The sequence below is a fragment of the Cervus elaphus genome, chromosome 1 (assembly GCF_910594005.1).
Source record: "Cervus elaphus chromosome 1, mCerEla1.1, whole genome shotgun sequence".
NCBI classification, from domain to species: Eukaryota; Metazoa; Chordata; class Mammalia; order Artiodactyla; family Cervidae; genus Cervus; species Cervus elaphus.
This window is the reverse complement of record NC_057815.1, coordinates 77518300-77536590: the sequence shown is the minus strand read 5'-3', so window position 1 is coordinate 77536590 and position 18291 is coordinate 77518300. Positions and strand designations below refer to the sequence as shown.

Here is an 18291-nt window from a genome sequence, read left to right as displayed (position 1 = left end):
TCAGCAGGCCAGCAAAAGGCCTTAGAAAACTGGCCCGACCTTTTGTTAGGAAGTGGAGATGCACCTCTTCAGAAAAATGTTTTGTTCATTCTCGTTATAAAATGTCTTCACTGAAAACTGTATTTAACTCTCAAATAATTTCTAAACTAAGTTCCGCATACTTGTAGATGACTTTTGATTCATTTTCCAAATGTCAGCAGGAAACCCAGGAAAAAATAAATCCCCACTCAAGTCTATAGAAGACCCCTGAAGTAAAAAGTCCCAAAGTGTGAAGTAAAAGCCAAAGACACCCCCAGCCTCCCAATAAAATCCACAGATGTCCTTCCCTTTTTTCTACGGTTATCAACATGGGGGTATGTGCGCTGTGATCCCTTCACAGTGTGATTTTACACCAACAGCTTGTTGTCCCCACCAAGCCTAATAAGAAGCTTGGAAAATGAGGCACTGGCTTAGAATTCCCTCTTTTCATTATTAAAAATAAATCATGCAGATTCCATTCATAAAATTTAGTCCCCACTCCCAGCTTGACTATGTGGCTTCCATCTAGGCCCATCACATAGTCATTTTGGCTTTTAATAAATACCCACTCAGTCCAGGAACCATCCCCCCAAGGACCTCTCTAGAGGCTGTGTCTGTGAAGGCTATGGTTTGGGTTGGAGCACTGGCAGCTCAGAGTCAAGGGGCAGCTGCCAAGGAGAACGTGTGTTTGGAAGAGTCGGTCTCAAGTCATGAAAATGCTTCTGGGGAAGTGCCTCAGAGGGGAAGGCAAAGAAGAGAAGTGGGCCTGTCGAGCTTTGCTGACATTTACCCCTTTTCCCTCAGATGGTAAAGAAACTGCCTGCAATGTAGGAGATCGGGGTTGAATCCTTGGGTCAGGAAGATCCCCCTGGAAAAGGGAATGGCAACCCACTCCAGTGTTCTTGCCTCGAGATGGACAGAGGAGCCTGGCGGGCTACAGTCCACAGAATCACACCTGACTGAGTGACTACTCACATACACCCCTTTTCCTAGTAGGTGAAGCCACCCCCTTCTGAGTTAGCAGCAAAGCTTAGAGGGTTGCCAATTTCAACCACCAGGCCTACCCCTCCTTGCTAGGGCAGGCCTGCCTTTTAGGCTGAGTATCTCACATTTCAAACACCCATCGCACTTGTGAGCAAGAAACTCTCGTGTTCATCTTTCTCTTCCATTAGGCCTTAAGTTCCATAAAAGCAGAGACTGGGCTGTTCAGTCCACCATAAAATATTGAATGAATGAACACATGACCATAATAGTATTCAGCATCATGCCTGGGGCCCAATACAGAGCAGGAGACAATAAATGTCAAATGGACAAGTCTTTGAATTAAAGACAGGAACCCAGCAGGGAGATTGGAGTAGCTGTGCAGTAAATATTGATTGAAGCTGAATCAAAAGGTGAGGCATGGAGTCTGTTTTTCTTATGTAAGAGACACTAAAATTATTGATGAATACACTGTCCCTTGATCTGGAAGTTGCATAACCAGGTGGGTGATAATTATATGTGAACCCAGCTCTGAAACAGCTACAGGTTTGAAAACATCATTAAAAGCTAAGGGACAATTATGGTTGTTTGCATAAGTGTTGTTTTTCAGCGGCTTTAATTTTATTCTCTTCCAGACTCATTGTGGAACTCCTGCTTGTACAGACCAGTGCGGCCCAGACCAGCAGCCCGCAAAGATGACAGTCCTCAGGCGACAAATAGAACCAGAGGCCTGGACGGTACTGCCCGAGGCACCCCCCGCCGTCATCCCACCAATGGTACAGCGACCCCCGGAGAATCCCTTAGGAACTGCACCTGTTTTTAGCCTCGGTGAATGGGGCACACAGTTCTGGGTCTGGATCCAAGACGTGCTCAATTTCCTTTGGTGCTTTTTCATACATCTTTTTCCTTTCCGTCTGAGCCTTGCTAGCCTCCACCGGGGGGAAGTCGTAGTAACCCTTCCTCTTGGCTTTGAGGCGCAGCTTGTTCCGATAGTGTTCAATGTCTGACTTCTGCTTCAGGGCTTTGTTCACCTGGGGAGAGAAACAGTCTCATCATGCGTGGTGCAGGGGACAATGACTGTCAAGTGAATAAACAAGCCTATGGCCATTTAGCTGATGTCCATCTGGATAAGACCACCAGTTCTTGAAAGGCTAGAGTTGGGATGAATGGGGTGGGAAAGAGGAGTAGACATCCTGCTTGCAAGTTCTCCTCGCTCTATCAACCTGCACTCGAAAGCTTATTTTTGTCAGTCTATAGCTTTGTTGTTGTTGTTTATTTGTTCAATCATGTCTGCTCTTTTGCAATCCCATAGACTGTAGCCCATCAGGCTCCTCTGTCCATGGGATTTTCTGGGAAAGATTACTGGAGTGGGTTACCATGTCCTCCTCCAGGGGATCTTCCAACCCAGGAATCGAACCCATGTCTCCCTGTCTCCTGCACTTCAGGCACATTCTTTACTGCTAGGTAATTTTGAAGGCTTCAGTGGCCATTATTGCCAACCAGTTCCTGCTCACCTGTCAAAGATACAAATGGATGACTGCGCTAAATAAATGAACAAATGATATGAAGATGTTATGCCCACAAACAGAGCTGAATGGTGAAACCTGTCTGATACTTACTGAACAATATGAACCATTGGAGCTGTTTGCAGTCAGGCTTGACTACATTTGTATAATCATGTATAAAGTAGAGAGCATTTTCATAGCTAAGATTTCAAGGAACAATCATGGAAAGGCTGGTAAGTGTGGGGATGACTTCCACCTGGCAGATGAGGAAACTAAGAGTCAAAAAAGCTAAGTTAGTAAAGCGAAGAGTTGGGACCCCTAGTGAACTAAGAGCTCCCCTTACAGATTCTGTGCTGTGCCATCACTGTGGTGGCTTACGTGCATGATGTCTTCTTAACCTTCATGACAACCCATAATCAGAGGTGGGGTCAGGGTTTGACCTTGGACAGTCTCTGTCAGAGTTCAGAGTCTGCACATTTAGCTGCTAAATACCCTGCCCCTCAGGATGAGAAGACAAAGTACAGAGGGTCCAAGGTCTAAGCCCCTGGATTGTAGATTCTGCCCAGGGAGTGGCTGGGGGCTGGGGTTGGTGTGGGCTTGCCAGAATTGGGGCTTTCCATTTGGAAGATGCCCAAGGCAATGGTCAGTCGGCAGAGCATTGGAGCTGCATGCACAGCTGGCAAAAATCCAGAGGCCCAGACCTGCTGAATCAGAATCTTCAAGAGTGGGGCTTGGGCATCTGTAGTTTGCAAAAGTCCCAGAGCTGACTCTGGTTCCGTACCTGAGTGAGAAACCTCTGGCACTGATCAGTGGTTTTCAAATTATATTCCGTGGATTTGTGAAGATCAGTAGAAAATCTGAGAGTTAGGAATCTTGCCCTCCAAAAGCCAATACACAGCTATTTTCATATTGCTTTAGCAAGCCTAGGGACCTGGGCTAAGAACTGTTGCCCGAGGGCTCCAGAAGGGTCCTCAGGAGACAGGGAAGCGCAGGGGCAGCCAGAAGACGGAGCTGAGCTGCTGGTCCTCGTTCCCAATCAACAGAGCCGCCGCCCACGCTCCTGTCTGCTGTCTGTGCTGGACTCCTACAAGACAGTGCGGTTGAAGAAAGGATTAGAGGGTGAGAGAAGGCTTAAGGTCCAGCGGTCTCAGAAACTTGAGGTCGGATCCCCAGGTCAGGCTCTGCTGAGCTTCTGAAGACACGTGAGAAGTACAGAGGAGGCAAGGCCAGGGAGGCCAGGAGGAACTGCCTGGAGGCCCCGGGGACACGGCAGAGGAGATTCCTTACTGTTGCAGCCAATGCCAAGGGAGGAAGACGGGGCCGGGGGGGTACAGCTGTCCACCCCCTTTGTGTCCCTCCTGCACCTGAAAGTCCCCCAGGTAGCAGGGTTCAAAGCCTGGAATTCTGGGCTTCCAGCCATCGGACCCATGAGTCCCTGTCTCACCGTCCACGCTGCTGATGATACTTGAGATTAAGCTCTTTTTCTTCTTAAGTCTCTTTTATTTGGATAATGAACTTAAAATCTGCTGGGACATCAGGACTCCAAAACCTAAGGCTGGCAGTACTGCCTTTTGCAGAGGGAACTGCTTGCTCCCCTCTGTCCTCCGGGTCCCCCCGCTGCCGTAGGGAAGCACGGGAGCAGGGTCCCCTCTTGAGACAAACTTAAGCAAGTTTGCCAGCAAAACAGGGGAAGATCTCCTTTTAAAGTCAATCTCTCTCTCTCACTCATTCCCAACTCTTCACGAAACATTTACCAGAGTTCACTGGGTTTATATGCAAACACCCTCGGGAGGATAATTCTGTTGCTTTCAGTCATTTACATTTTAATGATGGTGTGGCATAAAGCTGGGGCTAAGGGTATAGGTTCTGGAACCAGACCAACTGCCTGGGTTTAAATTCCAGCTCTGTCTTTCCCTAGCTGTGTGGCCCTGGGCACATTACTTAACTTCTCTGTGCCTCAGATTCTTTTGGTGTAAGAGGCAGATAATACTACTGCCCTCACGGAGCTGTTGTGAGGATTGCAGGAGTTCACACGCATGGCATCCTTGCAATATGGCCAGGCACTGGGACCAACTCTAAAACAGGCTATCTATTTTACATATGGGAATGAATATGTTTCTACGCTACTCTCTCCATTCATTTTGAAGATTTTTGTATGAAGAACAGAATGTAAAAATAATTTCATTATGTCTTTTGTATATTGAAAAAAATAAACATTATTACCATTAATGTGGGTTGTGCAGGGTTCATTTTCATCAAAGACTAAGGGAAAGGGAGTCTGACAGAGACAAGGGGAAGGGAAATGAGTAGCTTTGGGAGCACAGAGCACTAAGGTGGGTAGGCTTGGGTGGAATGGGGCAGTGGTGGGGGCTTTGGACTGAACAGCATGGGTGCAGCACTTTGGGGGCCGGGGGTTCAGGGGAGGGGCAGGACGAAAAAAGGAAGGCAGACAGGCCACGTCTACCCTGCTCTCTTAGAATGTCCCTGTTCCTTCTTGCCCATCGGAGTTACTCTGGTTCTTTTTTCTGGCTCTTGTTTCAAGAAGGAAAGAGGAAGGGGCAATCCAGCTGCAAGAAGCAGCTGTGACAACACAAACCAACAGCCGGGGGCTTTGAGGGTTAGACACAGCACTAGCTGGGTCTGGTCAACAAGTAGTGGTGAGAGTGTGGTGCTTTAGGAAAACCCATCCACGCAGCTAGCTCAGAAGCCAGGAGCCCGAGCACCTATATATATCCCATCCTCTAGGATAAACTCCCAAATGCCCAGGACATGGTTCAGTATGCAAGCAGAGATTCCAGTCCTGACACTTTCCGCTGCTAGGTGATTCTAGCAATGTACTCATCCAGGGGTAAGATACATGTCAACAGGTGTACAAAGCCAGGGGTTCACCAACATGAGGCTACATGTTATGTAGATGCTTTACTTTTACAAGGTTTAAAGAAACAAACTGAGGAATATATTTTTTCTAACTCTTGCAAAGATCTCCCCAATCTGGGTCCTGATGGTATCTTTAGGCTGGCAGCATCTCACAAGTCTTTAATTGTTCCCTCATTCCACTTGCCACTGAGAAAACCAGCAAAGAAGCCAGCATGACATCCTCTGAGCCAGGAGTCCATTTCTGGAATCCCTTCTTAAGATGACATTCCAAGAGAATTTCAAAGTCAGAGATGAAAGTTAACACTGTCAGTAATCAGACATATCAGTATCAGGTACTTCTTGATTCCATGCCCATGAAGGGGCACATCATTCCCATGGATATGTGAAAAATTCATAACCTCAATCCAATCATAAGAAAACACCAGATAAATCCAAACTGAGGGACATTCTTCACAGTAACTGGCCAGTACGCTTCAAAAGAATAATAGTCATGAAGAACAACGGTCACAAAGGATGGAGGAACTCTCCCAAACTTGAACTACCCCAAACTTGTTTGGGAGGAGACTCAAGAGACAATTAAATGCCACATGGGGTCCTGGATTGGATTACAGAACAGAGAAAGGACATCAGAGGAAAACTGGTGAATTTCAAATGAGGTCTGCACGTTATTCAACAGTATTGCGCCAATATTATGTTCCTGGGCTGGGTCATTTTTTTATAGTCACACAAGGTGTTCATATTAGGAGTAGTAGGTAAACAACTAGCTGGATAAAGGAATTCTCTGTACTATTATGGCAACTCTTTTGTAAATCTAAAATTATTCTCAAAATAAAAAGTTTCTATAAGTCATGCATGAAAACGAAAACCAAAAAAATACCTGGTTTGAACAATGAGAGAGTAGTTTCCCAATCATTGGTGCACTTAATCAAGACATTCACAACAGTTGTCAGAAAGACAATAGCAACACAGCCAATGCTTAAGATACAAGATATAAGGTGGTCTGAATATGATAAGATTCTAAAATATACACGAGTTTGAGCAAAAGCTTGAAGAGAAAGTGGAAAACATGAAAATAGAGGATATGTTAGGGTAGTGAAATTACAGTGGTCTTTCTCATTTTCTGAATTTTGTATGCTGTTATTTTGTTTGCTTTAAAATAATCTTTAAAAGAGTTACCTACAATTCATAAAAAGAAAATTTATGGCTTTGAGGCTGTGTTTTCTTCACTTAAACAAGCTGCCTGTAAGAGAAGGAGAAAAATGATAAAATAATCTGCCTAAAATGTCACAAGGTAGCAAATTACAGAGGACAGTTCAGGGCTCTTTTTCAATCCAGATGCCAGAAGGTCTATTCCTTCAACTACCAAAATGTGACACGTATACAGTTCTGGACAGGGAAAATGCTCCTCTGTTCTGTGACAGTCTGGCTGAAAAAGAGAGTGGTAGGTTAGATTTAGCTGACATGGAATCTGTCCCCATGACATTCACATGGCTAAGCTGGGATGAAAAGATCCAGGCATGGCGGCCGTCACCTGGGTCCATACTGGGTAGAGGGTCTTAATGAAGAATAGTTACCAGTGCATCAGTGATAACCTCAGAGGCCTCTAATCTGGGGCTTGAGTGTCCAGTGGCAGAACTGGGCTCAGGGAAAGATTCAGTGGCTATGATTGGCTTTGAGAAGGTATATAGGTTCCCAAATTGTAGGGCCTAAGGGCATTAAGTACTTGATCAATGAATCCTGGATGGTTAGCTGACTAATGATGAAGTATGCTCAGTCACTCAGTTGTGCACGACTCTGTGACCCTATGGACTGTAGCCCTCTAGGCTCCTCTGTCCATAGGCTTCTCCAGGTAAGAATACTGGGGTGGGCTGCTATTGCCTACTCCAGGGGATCTTCCTGACCCAGGGGTCAAACCTGCGTCTGCTACATCTTCTGCATTGGCAGGTGGGTTTTTTACCACTAGCACCACCTGAAAGTTAATGATGATGATACCATAATAACATATTTGTTGTATGCTAGACAATATTCTATGTGCTTTATGCATATTAACTCATTTGATCCTCATAACAGTCCCACTGTACAGATAGAGATACTGAGGCACAGAGAATTTAAGCTGTCGGTAATGGACAGGGAGGCCTGGCGTGCTGCGGTTCATGGGGTCACAAAGAATCGGACACGACTGAGCGACTGAACTGAACTGAACTGAAGGTCACGCAGACATTAAGTAGAGGAGTCAGGACTCACATTCTTGCAGTGTGGCTGGAGAGTCCATACTCTTTCAAGCAAAGCGCTCTTCTTTACTGACGGGCCACAGTAAGCCAAAGAGAGGGAAGGAGTGCTAGATAGGGAGCCAGGGGACCTGATCAAGCTGTCACAATAACCTGCAGTGTGACTCTGAGCAAGCCACCTGAGGCCTGTGACTTCCGTTTCTTTGTCTGAAAAAAAATGAGGAGGTTGGCATGCAAGTGCTCTATGAGTCCACAGCGAGTTAAGCTCTTTTTATTTTTAATTAATTATTTATTTATTTTTATTTTTGGCTGCCCTGTGCTGCTTGTGGGAGCTTAGTTCCCCAACTAGGGCTCAAACCCGGGCCCACATAAGTGAAAGTGTCAAGTCTTAACCACTGGACCTCCAGGAAATTCCCAGTTAAGTTTCTTTTTAAAATTGATGAACATCAACTCATCACCCCTCTAGGCAGTTCAGTCTCTCTGTCCAGAAAGCAGAAGGAGCTTCCTAGATCAGGTCTGTAACAGGATTTCTCACGTGGCGTGGATGGGGGACGTGGACAAGCCCTGAAGTGCGTTTACAGGACCCAGCTGTATGGGGTCGCGGTATGTTCCTCAAGGTGTGGTGGGAAACAGCCTTTGAAGCTTAGGAAATCTCCCACCCAGTGAAGGTAACCATAGCCGGCCAGGTATAAACCAACGAAGTGAACAACCAACCTGTTGAATGACAACAGAGAATAACAATGAAATTATGTGTGTGTGATGCATGTGTAAGGTATTCACAAGGACATTCCATGAGCATGGCCTTCAGGGATCATAAACATCTTTAGCCCCCTGACCATTCTGCTGCAGAAGATGGAGAAATGGCAGCTAATTTTTACCTAATTTACTCTCTTGTTCTCCCCTAAACTGCCTCAATTTATCATCTATCTATCTCCACCCACCCATCCATCCATATGTTTTTCTTTGGTGAAATCTTTATTCTCTGATGTATAGTACTAATCTTTTTAAGACAGGAAAATTGACTAACACCATGCTATTTATTGATATTCCTCCTGGAAGCATGCAAAGCTTTCTCGAAGGAATAAGTCATTTCAAAGTCTATGTAGTGGGCCACATTCCCTGTCCATATCTCCTCTGGTCCCCTATCAATTCCAGCTCTCTCCATCCCCACTGCCACAGATACCCCATCATGACCACTTTAGTGGTGTTATCAAGAAAGGAAGCAGGCTGTGTGAGTGAGGGGTTAGGGAAGCAGAATTTTGGATGTTTCTCTTCATAATGACAGTTTCTTAAAAAGTCCCCTATGGGCTTTCTGGCCTGGAGAATTTCATGGACTGTGTAGTCCATGGGGTCGCAAAGAGTTGGACACAACTGAGTGACTTTCACTTCACTTCATTTCATGGACTTTCTGATGAAGGTGGAAAATGCTCCAAAAACATCACTCAACGAACTGGTTTGGGGTGACCGGTGTCCTGATTCGTTCCACTGAGGCCTGTACATGAAGAGGTAAAAATGACCCACAGAGCCCCATACACCTGCACCCGGGGCCCCCAGAGGCTCCTCCTTGGTCCACATTCACAGAGGCCTGGCTGCACCCACTCTCTCCCGCTCTGTCCTGGGGTGCTCACCTCACCGTTGAGGACGGCCGGCTCCTGGTTCCTGTCCGAGGTGGGGTGCACCACGGGGAGGGCTGTGGGTTTTATTCCGATGAGTTGCACAGACCCAGAAGACGTGTCAAAGGGATCCACAGCCGCCTTGCCAGAGTTGTCAAAAAGGACCGCTCCTTCCTCTTCATCACTTGCCGGCACTAAAGCAAAACATAAACACATCGATTTTCTGTTGTAGGGGAGCTGCACCATCGTGGGGGAATGTATGTCAGGCTCACAGCCTAAGGACATCATTTTACTCAAAATGACCTCAGGAACAACAGCGTCTGGTTCCATGCCAACAGCTCACTGCTGCTGGTGACTTTCTCTTAAAATTTACTATCTATACTATTCACCCCGCACTGGTTTGAATTTAAACGGCAAAACCATTCCTTCAAAACTGTGACAGAACACATTTGGGGGAAAAAAAAACGTTAATTTTTTCTCTATATTTGAGTTGGAGATGGGGAAGTGCCATTTGGCCAAACTTGGTAGCTATTCTTAAAATATGATAATCAAGACAATAACAGCATTCAGTTTAGTCTCTGCCACCAAAGCCACCCATTCTGGCATTGCATAAAGGTCATGAGTCTTCCTTGGTCAACCAGCCACAGTAATTGCTGCTGAAACTTTTTTTTCCCTTAAAGATTGTTTCCCCAGTGACTAAGGTTTTGGTTTCTTTCATTTGTCTAAAATGAAAGAAAGCTAAGAAATAACCACTGAGAAATGAATTTAAAGCTACAGAGAAAGTCACTCAGTCATGTCTGACTCTTTGCAACCCCATGGACTATACAGTCCATGGAATTCTCTAGGCCAGAATACTGAAGTGGGTAGCCTTTCCCTTCTCCAGGGGATCTTCCCAACCCAGGAATTGAACCCAGGTCTCCTGCATTGCAGGCAGATTGTTTACCAGCTGAACCACCAGGGAAGCCCTTAAAGCTATGGACAATTCCCCTAATTACCTAGAGCGATTTGCACCTACACTGTTAAACTGATGCTCCCCTCTGACAGAGGGTTCTGCTGCAATTGCTGAATGACAGCCATCTGCCTTGTGCGTCCATAGATAGACTGATGGAGAATGTTCCAGGGCCAGTACCATGCTGATTTACTTAAAGCACATTCCCATTAAATAACTATACGAATGACAGTTTACTAAGCATGGCTCGGCAAAAGATAAATGAAGCCTGTTCAAACAACCAACCCAGTAAGCAACTTAGGGGCAAAATAGGTGTTATATAAAATATAAATGTAATAGAAGTGTATTCATCTTTCCTCCTGTCTCACAAGATTGTGATGTCATTTAAATTATTAAGAAACACATAGTTTGTGTCATTCTGTCACTTATCATAATCACAGAAGATTGTCAAATTAAGCCAAGTAAATTGCTATTTTTACAAAAGTGGTTAAAACTCCTCATAGTCTAACCATGGGTTATGGCTGGAATATTTGGGGGTTCTGTGGACTTATTTGTAAATAGCAGGTCACCAATGAGCCAATGAGAGAGGAAGATCTTTATTCAGATGTGTTATCAGATGCATATATCATTTTAGAATGTAGTTTTGGCAGGCAGTTCTTGCTTTCCCACCATTATCTCCCTCCCAGACAACTGCTATGAAGTTCAAGATGGCATCAGGATGAGCTGGAGTATCCAACATGCACTCCAAGATGGCACCAAGTAATTCTTGCCTCATAGTCACATAGGACTAACCTGTGTAACAAATAGGTAATTGCAGAAATGACAATGTATCGCTTCCAAGTCTAGGTCATTAAAAAAGTATTGTTGCTTCCACCTTGCTCTCTCTTGGATTACTTCTTACTCTAGGGGAAGTCAGCTGCCATGTTTATGAGACCACTAACGTAGCCCTATGGAGAGGTCCATTTGGCAAGAAATTGAGACTCCTGCCAACAACTATAACAGTGAGCCATCTTGTAAATGGGTTTGGTCAGGCCTTTTGATGGTTACAGCTCGGCCCAACATCTTGACTGCAACCTCATGATATACTCTGAGCAAGAATCACCCAATTAAGCCATTCCTGAATTCCTGACCCACAGACATTATGTGAGATACTAAATTTAGATAGTCGTTTTTGGTGGCTAGGTGTTGGGGTAATTTGTTACACAGTTGTAAGTAACTAATATACTTCCTAAACAGCCCCCCTCCTCTGAGCTTCCACTTGCTCCTCCTACTCCTAAAATACACATTCCACCAGCAACCAGGATGGATTATCTTTTCAGGAGATAACCAGATCACAGCACTCCTTTGATCAGAACCCTCTGAAGGCTTCATCTCTCTCAGAATAAAACGGAGCGTCTTTACTGTGACCTACATGTTCTGCACCACGTGGCCCTGGCCACCTTGCTGAGTCCATTTCCCAACTCTCCCCTGAGCCAGTCTGCTCCAGCCACAGTGGCCTTTTGAACACAGCAGGCTTCTTCCCACCTCCAGGATTTTACATTTACTATTCCCTCTGCTCAGACTGCTCTTTCCATGATTCTTTACCTGCCTAGTTCCTTCTTATTTTTCAAGTTGCTGCTTAAAAAAGACTTTCTTTATCCACCAATCTAAAATAACTCACCTCATCCCTCTATTATTCAGCATCACCTTTATCACTATTGCTGTATTGATTTAATCTGCTCCCATCCCCTGCCACTATAACATAAGCTCCATTCATGCCCATCTTTTTAAAGTCTGATGCCTTTGCCTTTAACAATGTCTTACATGCAGTTGGCTTTCAATAGGGATTTGCTGAATGAGTGAAGGAAGGACTAAAATTTCCTGTCTTGGAAAAGGAGATGCTTTAGTACCTGCAAAACCAATAAACATATAAAAGTTAAAGTCTTGCTATCATGAAACCATTCAGAGGTTGAAAAGATGGTACTTCACATTTTTATTGCTTCCAAATTGTGATACTCTTACTTCCCACCCCATGGTCAGGTAAAGGGGCGAGCATAACTATAATAGGACAGGAAAAGGATACCCTGGAAACTACAAACTGCAGCTCTTTTCCATCATCACTTAAAGTCATATTTAGATTCACACAATAATTCCTCTAGGTTTCTTTATGCATTAAGTGCTAATACATTAAAGTGTTATGTGAATACAGCAGGTTCATGAGAATATTTAAAGCATAATTTGTCCCCAAAGCAAAAAAGGATGGGACAATGCCTAGAAAAGGGCCATGGTGAGGCTGAGAAAGTCCTAGAACATCATCATGTAATCATCAGTAATTGCCACCAAGCACCAAAATGTTTTGTTTGCATTGCTGGTTTGAACTTCAGTAAATAAGGCTGGAAAGAGATCTCACTTTCTCCTGTTTCAACTGGCAGGAGGAGAACCTTCCCATCAGAGGCAGAAAATGCCCTTAAACAAAACGTGTTCTTTTGTGGGGGAATCTTTATTAAAGCTCAAAGACAAATAATCTACAACTAGAATCACTGCCCTTTGGTGTTGCTTATCAAATAATAAGTGAGTCTCCATCTCATTGAGAAGGGAAAGAAAATAAAAACTGAAACTGTTTTTGAGCGAATATCTCTGACAAATCCTCAAGGGCTCTGCCAAGAAAGTAGTGATTCATCCTCCAAGCTCTCTGATTCTTGTCTCCCTCCTGTACCATGATAGCTAGGGGCAAGGTCTGATTAAATTCTGAACCCTGACTGTGAAATCATGGTATCTTAAAGGAAGGTACACCCTTACGGGTTTATGGAGGGTCTTTCTTCTAAATAACTGAAGGTATAAATACATACATTATGTTCTCACCTTGAACTCATTTTTAACTCTTTCATGGAAACCACTCTTCCTAAGGTGATATTCATTTTCTTTCAGAAGTTTGCATGCCTGGGTGCTCAGTTCCTCAGTCATGTCTATCTCTTTGTGACCTCGTGGACTGTAGTCCGCCAGGCTCCTCTGTCTCTGGGATTTTCCAGGCAAGAATACTGGAGTGGGCTGCCATTTCCTTCTCCAGGGGATCTTCCTGACCCAGGGATTGAACCTGTGTCTCCTACATCTCCTTTATTGGCAGGCAGATTCTTTACTACTGAGCCACCTGGGAAGTTTAAGCATCTGTATTTAGTTGAGAAAAGGCCAAATTGTTTTGCTTTCAAAATCCTAGCTCTCACATCTATTTTTCCCACTTATATTTAAACATCATCTTGAAACAGACTCTAAAACTGCCTATAGCTATGGTAGGTATGGACCAAACAGAAGCAGAAGATATTAAGAAGAGGTGGCAAGAATACACAGAAGAATACAAAAAAGATCTTAATGACCCAGATAACCACGATGGTGTGATCACTCACCTAGAGCCAGACAACTTGGAGTGAGAAGTCAAGTGGGCCTTAGGAAGCATCACTATGAACAAAGCTAATGGAGGTGATGGAATTTCAGCTGAACCATTTCAAATCTTAAAAGAATAAAAAAAAAAAAAAAAGATGATGCTGTGAAAGTGCTGCACTCAATATACCAGCATATTTGGAAAACTCAGCAGTGGCCATAGGACTGGAAAAGGTCAGTTTTCATGTCAAGTCCAAAGAAGGGCAATGCCAAAGAATGTTCAAACTATCACACAATTGCACTCATCTTACATGCTAGCGAAGTAATGCTCAAAACTCTCCAAGCCAAGCTTCAACAGTATGTGAACTGAGAACTTTCAGATGTTCAAGCTGAATTTAGAAAAGGCAGAGGAACCAGAGGTCAAATTGCCAACATCCGTTGGATCATAGTAAAAGCGACAGAATTTCAGAAGAACATCTACTTCTGCTTCATTGACTATGCTAAAGCCTTTGATTGTGTGAATCACAAAAAACTGAAAAATTCTGAAAGAGATGGGAATACCAGACCACCTGACCTGCCTCCTGAGAAATCTGTATGTAGGTCAGGAAGAAATAGTTAGAACCAGACATGGAACAATGGACTGGTTCCAAATTGGGAAAGGAGTACGTCAAAGCTGCATATTTGTCACCCTGTTTATTTAACTGATATGCAGAGTACATTATGTGAAATGCCAGGCTGGAGGAAGCACAAGATGGAATCAAGATTGCCAGGAGAAATATCAATAACCTCAGATATGCAGATGACACCACCCTTATGGCAGAAAGCAAAGAGGAACTAAAGAGCCTCTTGATGAAAGTAAAAGAGGAGAGTGAAAAGCTGGCTTAAAACTCAACATTCAAAAAACAAAGATTATGGCATCCAGTCCCACCACTTCCTGGCCAATAGATGGGGAAACAATGGAAACAGTGAAAGACTTTATTTTCTTGGGCTCCAAAATCACTGCAGCTGGTGACTGCAGCCACAAAATTAAGATACTTGCTCCTTGGAAGAAAAGCTATAACAAACCTAGATAGTAAAATAAAATGCAGAGACATTACTTTGCCAACAAAGATCTGTAAAGTCAAAGCTATGATTTTTCCAGTAGTCATGAATGGATGTGAGAGGTGGACCGTAAAGAAGGCTAAATGCTGAAGAATTGATGCTTTTGAGCTGTGGTGTTGGAGAAGGCTCTTGAGAGTCCCTTGGGCTGTAAGGAGATCAAACCATCAATCCTAAAGGAAATCAATCCTGAATATTTATTAGAAGGACTGATGCTGAAGCTGAGGCTCCAATACACTGGCCACCTGATGAGAAGAGCTGACTCATTAGAAAAGACCCTGATGCTGGGAAAGATTGAAGGCAGGAGGAGAAGGAGGTGGCAGAGGACAAGATGGTTGGATGGCACCACTGACTCAATGGACGTGAGTTTGAGCAAGCTTCAGGAAATGGTGAAGGGCAGGGAAGGCTGGCATGCTATAGTCCATGTGGTCACACAGAGTCAGACATGACTGAGTGGCTGAACAACACAATAACAACAGCTATTTTAACTAATGAAGCCACTGAACTACAAGTTTCCCTATCCCCACCTCACCCCTGCCTTCAGTCACATTGTATATGAGACAGTCTTTTCCTTTTAAAGTTTTGATTTTCACAAAAAAGTAGAGAGTTAGAAGCTACTGAGGCAACAAACCTGGTGAAAACCAAGAACAATTTTAGAATGACAGCCTGTTAAATGAACATTTATTAATTAAAATCAGTAACCCTAACTTCTAGGATGGACACTGAGCCATAAAACAACATCTGATCATTCCATACCAAAAGAGTAATGTATTCTCAGAGGTTATATTCACACAATCAGTACTTTTTGCAAGCTGACAATGTGATGGAAATACACCTTATACCTTTTCCACAATTCCATTCAGTTACTTTTTGCTTTCCCTTCCTTCCCTCTGTTTATCTTCTAATCCAATAAAATATGTTATTGATGTTTTTGATGAACTATGATATTGTATTGTGATAAAGTGGAACTTGTGTTAAAAAAGGACACTTGTAGGCTCCATTGAAGGTCCAGCCTAGAATTCTAATGTGCTTCAGCATCTGTTGAATTTTACATTATACGAGTTGGTCCTTTCATTTCTATTTGAAACTTTCAAAGTGAAATCTCACTGAACAGGAACCTGTGGTCAAAGAGAAGTGACCAAGTCTGAAAATTCACTGTGTTTACCTTTGGCAAAAATAAAATGTAACGAAGCACTGTAAACTTGGAGAAAGGATGGCTTTTTAATAAAACAAACACATTAAAACCTCAACCTGGTACAGTAATTGCATTTTATTCATGCACCGGCTGTTGCTATTTCTGAACCTGATATTTAAATAATCAAAGTGACCTAAACGGAATAAGGAGGCAGGCAGGAAGGGTGGGGGAAACGAGAACAGGAAGGTCAGCGGGAACATTTAGAGAACTCAGTGTCCCACTGACTGGGCCAGTGGGGAGTCACCGAGTATGAAACTGGCCCTGCCCCTTCCTCTTGTACAGATTAAATGCACGGAAGGGGGAAAGGCATCCTCTTGTAAGAGAGTATTTATCGATAGAACAGTCTGTATGTTGCACATTTTTAAGCAAGTAAAAGGGCATAGAGCAGTATGTACATTGGTCTCATTGTACAAAATAAAACAAAGCAATACAACAAAAAAGCAAATATACGTGTGTGTTGTCATATGCATAGTCAATAGGTCTGAGAGACACACACTGAGTTATTCAAGACCCTTTGAAGACTGGGGTGGGTGATGGGGCATCTGCGGGGGATGGACTCTGATTTCAGTTCAGTTCAGTTTAGTCCAGTCGCTCAGTTGTGTCCAACTCTGCGACCCCATGGGCCGCAGCATGCCAGGCCTCCCTGTCCATCACCGATTCCCGGAGTTTACCCAGACTTTATACATTTCCAGGAAGAATATAAAGGAAGGTGGTGGAAGAGTGTGCTAGGAGTAGGAGGAGCAGGAGGGCCTCGTGATTAGAGGTCATGGCGGTCACCACGTTTGGTTAAAACCGCCTGCCCCTATGGCTTCACCGCCCATTGTCTCTAGGTTGCCTCACCCCCTCTGCCCACGTCTCTGATGATCTCACTCAGGAGGAAAGTGGAGAAAGTTGCGAAGTTCACCTCTCCCTTTACAAGCTGGAGTTCCTGCGGTCCCCTGTGTGTTGGCTTGGCAGAACACCAAATGGTCCCAGGTGGGGTGGTTATTCCAGGAAAACCCCATACGTCACACCCTGATTCTGGCATGGAACGAACAGTCTCTATGTTACAGAGCATAGAGGGGTTTAGGAGAAGAAAAAAATTTAAGAATCAAATCGGTATGCCAGTTTAAACAAATGCTTTATATAATGGCCAGAAATAGGACCATGTTTTCTCTACAGAAGACAAATCCATTGTGTCACTCTTTTTTGGTCAAAAAAAGAAATAAGTGATATTTGAAAACAAAAGAATATTCTGGTGCTCTCTTCAAGACAGAGTCCTTGAACCACACTTCATCAAATTCCTTTTTAAAAAGAAGCACAGCCAACCAGAGTGCCAGACTGCTTGCCTTTTCACCTGGCATTGCTATAGGACTCCATCTATAACCCTTGGAGATCCAAAAGGAATATTCCCTGATCTGAGTGGCAGAGACATCACACATGGAAGGATCGAGCGAAGATGAGGGTCAGGACAAAATTAAGATGAGGAGGAGGGAGGCAGGCTGCACAATGATGCCTGACAGATGCCACCTATAGAGGGTACAACAGCACAGCAAGGCAGCTGTGACCACTTGTAAATAACCCCCAGGACCAGTCCTTTACAGGGAGGGAAAAGACCTGCACGAGAGAGAAACTAAATGGTTAAGTTGCCCTGGAGAATAAAGACAGAAGCACGGGCTGATTTTTATGGCGACAGATTTATTACTGTCTTGTTTTTCCTGGGCGAGCTGGACTTGTACTATCTGGATTCACAGGCACAGACTGAACCCCTGAAATTTATCAAGGGACTCAGGGCAAGAAAATGAAGGGCGACCTCCAAGACAAGCATCAGTTTGGAAACCTGCCACTCTAGTGGACCTAGTGCTAGAAATCAAGGCGATTCACCCCCAAATAAAGAAAATCTCTAAGCAGACCTCAGTTCAACCTGTAAATGGGGTTTTTCTGCACAATCCCATAAGAACATAGGGCAGAGGTAATGAAACAATAATTCAGGGAAGGGTATAGTGTGATACCTCAGGAAGGTAGGTAGGACCTTTGTAGGACACAGTAAGGAGGAGAGTGGGGGCTGATTCAAAGCACACTGGTGTGCAAGTGTGAGCACGCGCTTGCGCCAGTGTGTGTGGGCTGGGCTCGGGGGTGCTGCTTGGCAGGGAAGGCTTCTCACCATTTCTCTTCCGAGCCTCCTCCTTTGTCACTTTCTGCTGTGCCATTACATTCTGGGGTGAGCGCCTCCCCGAGCTGGGCTTCCCTGATTCGTTGCTGATGACAGAGCCATTCTCACTGGGCGACCTGCTGGAAGTAACCATGGCAACAGGGAGACGGTAAGTTTCAACTGGAGCAGCCTCCTCTCAAGGTTATTTTATTTGCACAGTTTATGTCTATAGCCTTTCTTTCCGGTTTTATCCACCAAAAAGACATAATACAGGAAAAGGGGAAAAAAACAAACCCTGCACCGCAACACTATAGCTTAACACAACAGGGTTAAGCGGCTGGC

At 44.2% G+C, this 18291-nt stretch overlaps 1 protein-coding gene across 2 annotated transcripts in view; it reads right to left on the bottom strand.

The window, feature by feature from the left end:
- The window catches only part of KIAA1549L (KIAA1549 like), a 300774-nt gene that overhangs the window by 52793 nt on the left and 229690 nt on the right, over positions 1-18291 (bottom strand). Inside the window, exons 13-15 of one of the 2 annotated variants that reach the window (XM_043908885.1) lie at positions 17962-18089; positions 9238-9416; positions 1813-2030 (exon numbers count right to left, since the gene is read on the bottom strand). In XM_043908885.1, the coding sequence (XP_043764820.1) occupies positions 1813-2030; positions 9238-9416; positions 17962-18089 (525 nt within the window). The remainder of the gene's footprint in view (positions 1-1812; positions 2031-9237; positions 9417-17961; positions 18090-18291) is intronic. The other variant, XM_043908889.1, reaches the window with a different exon arrangement.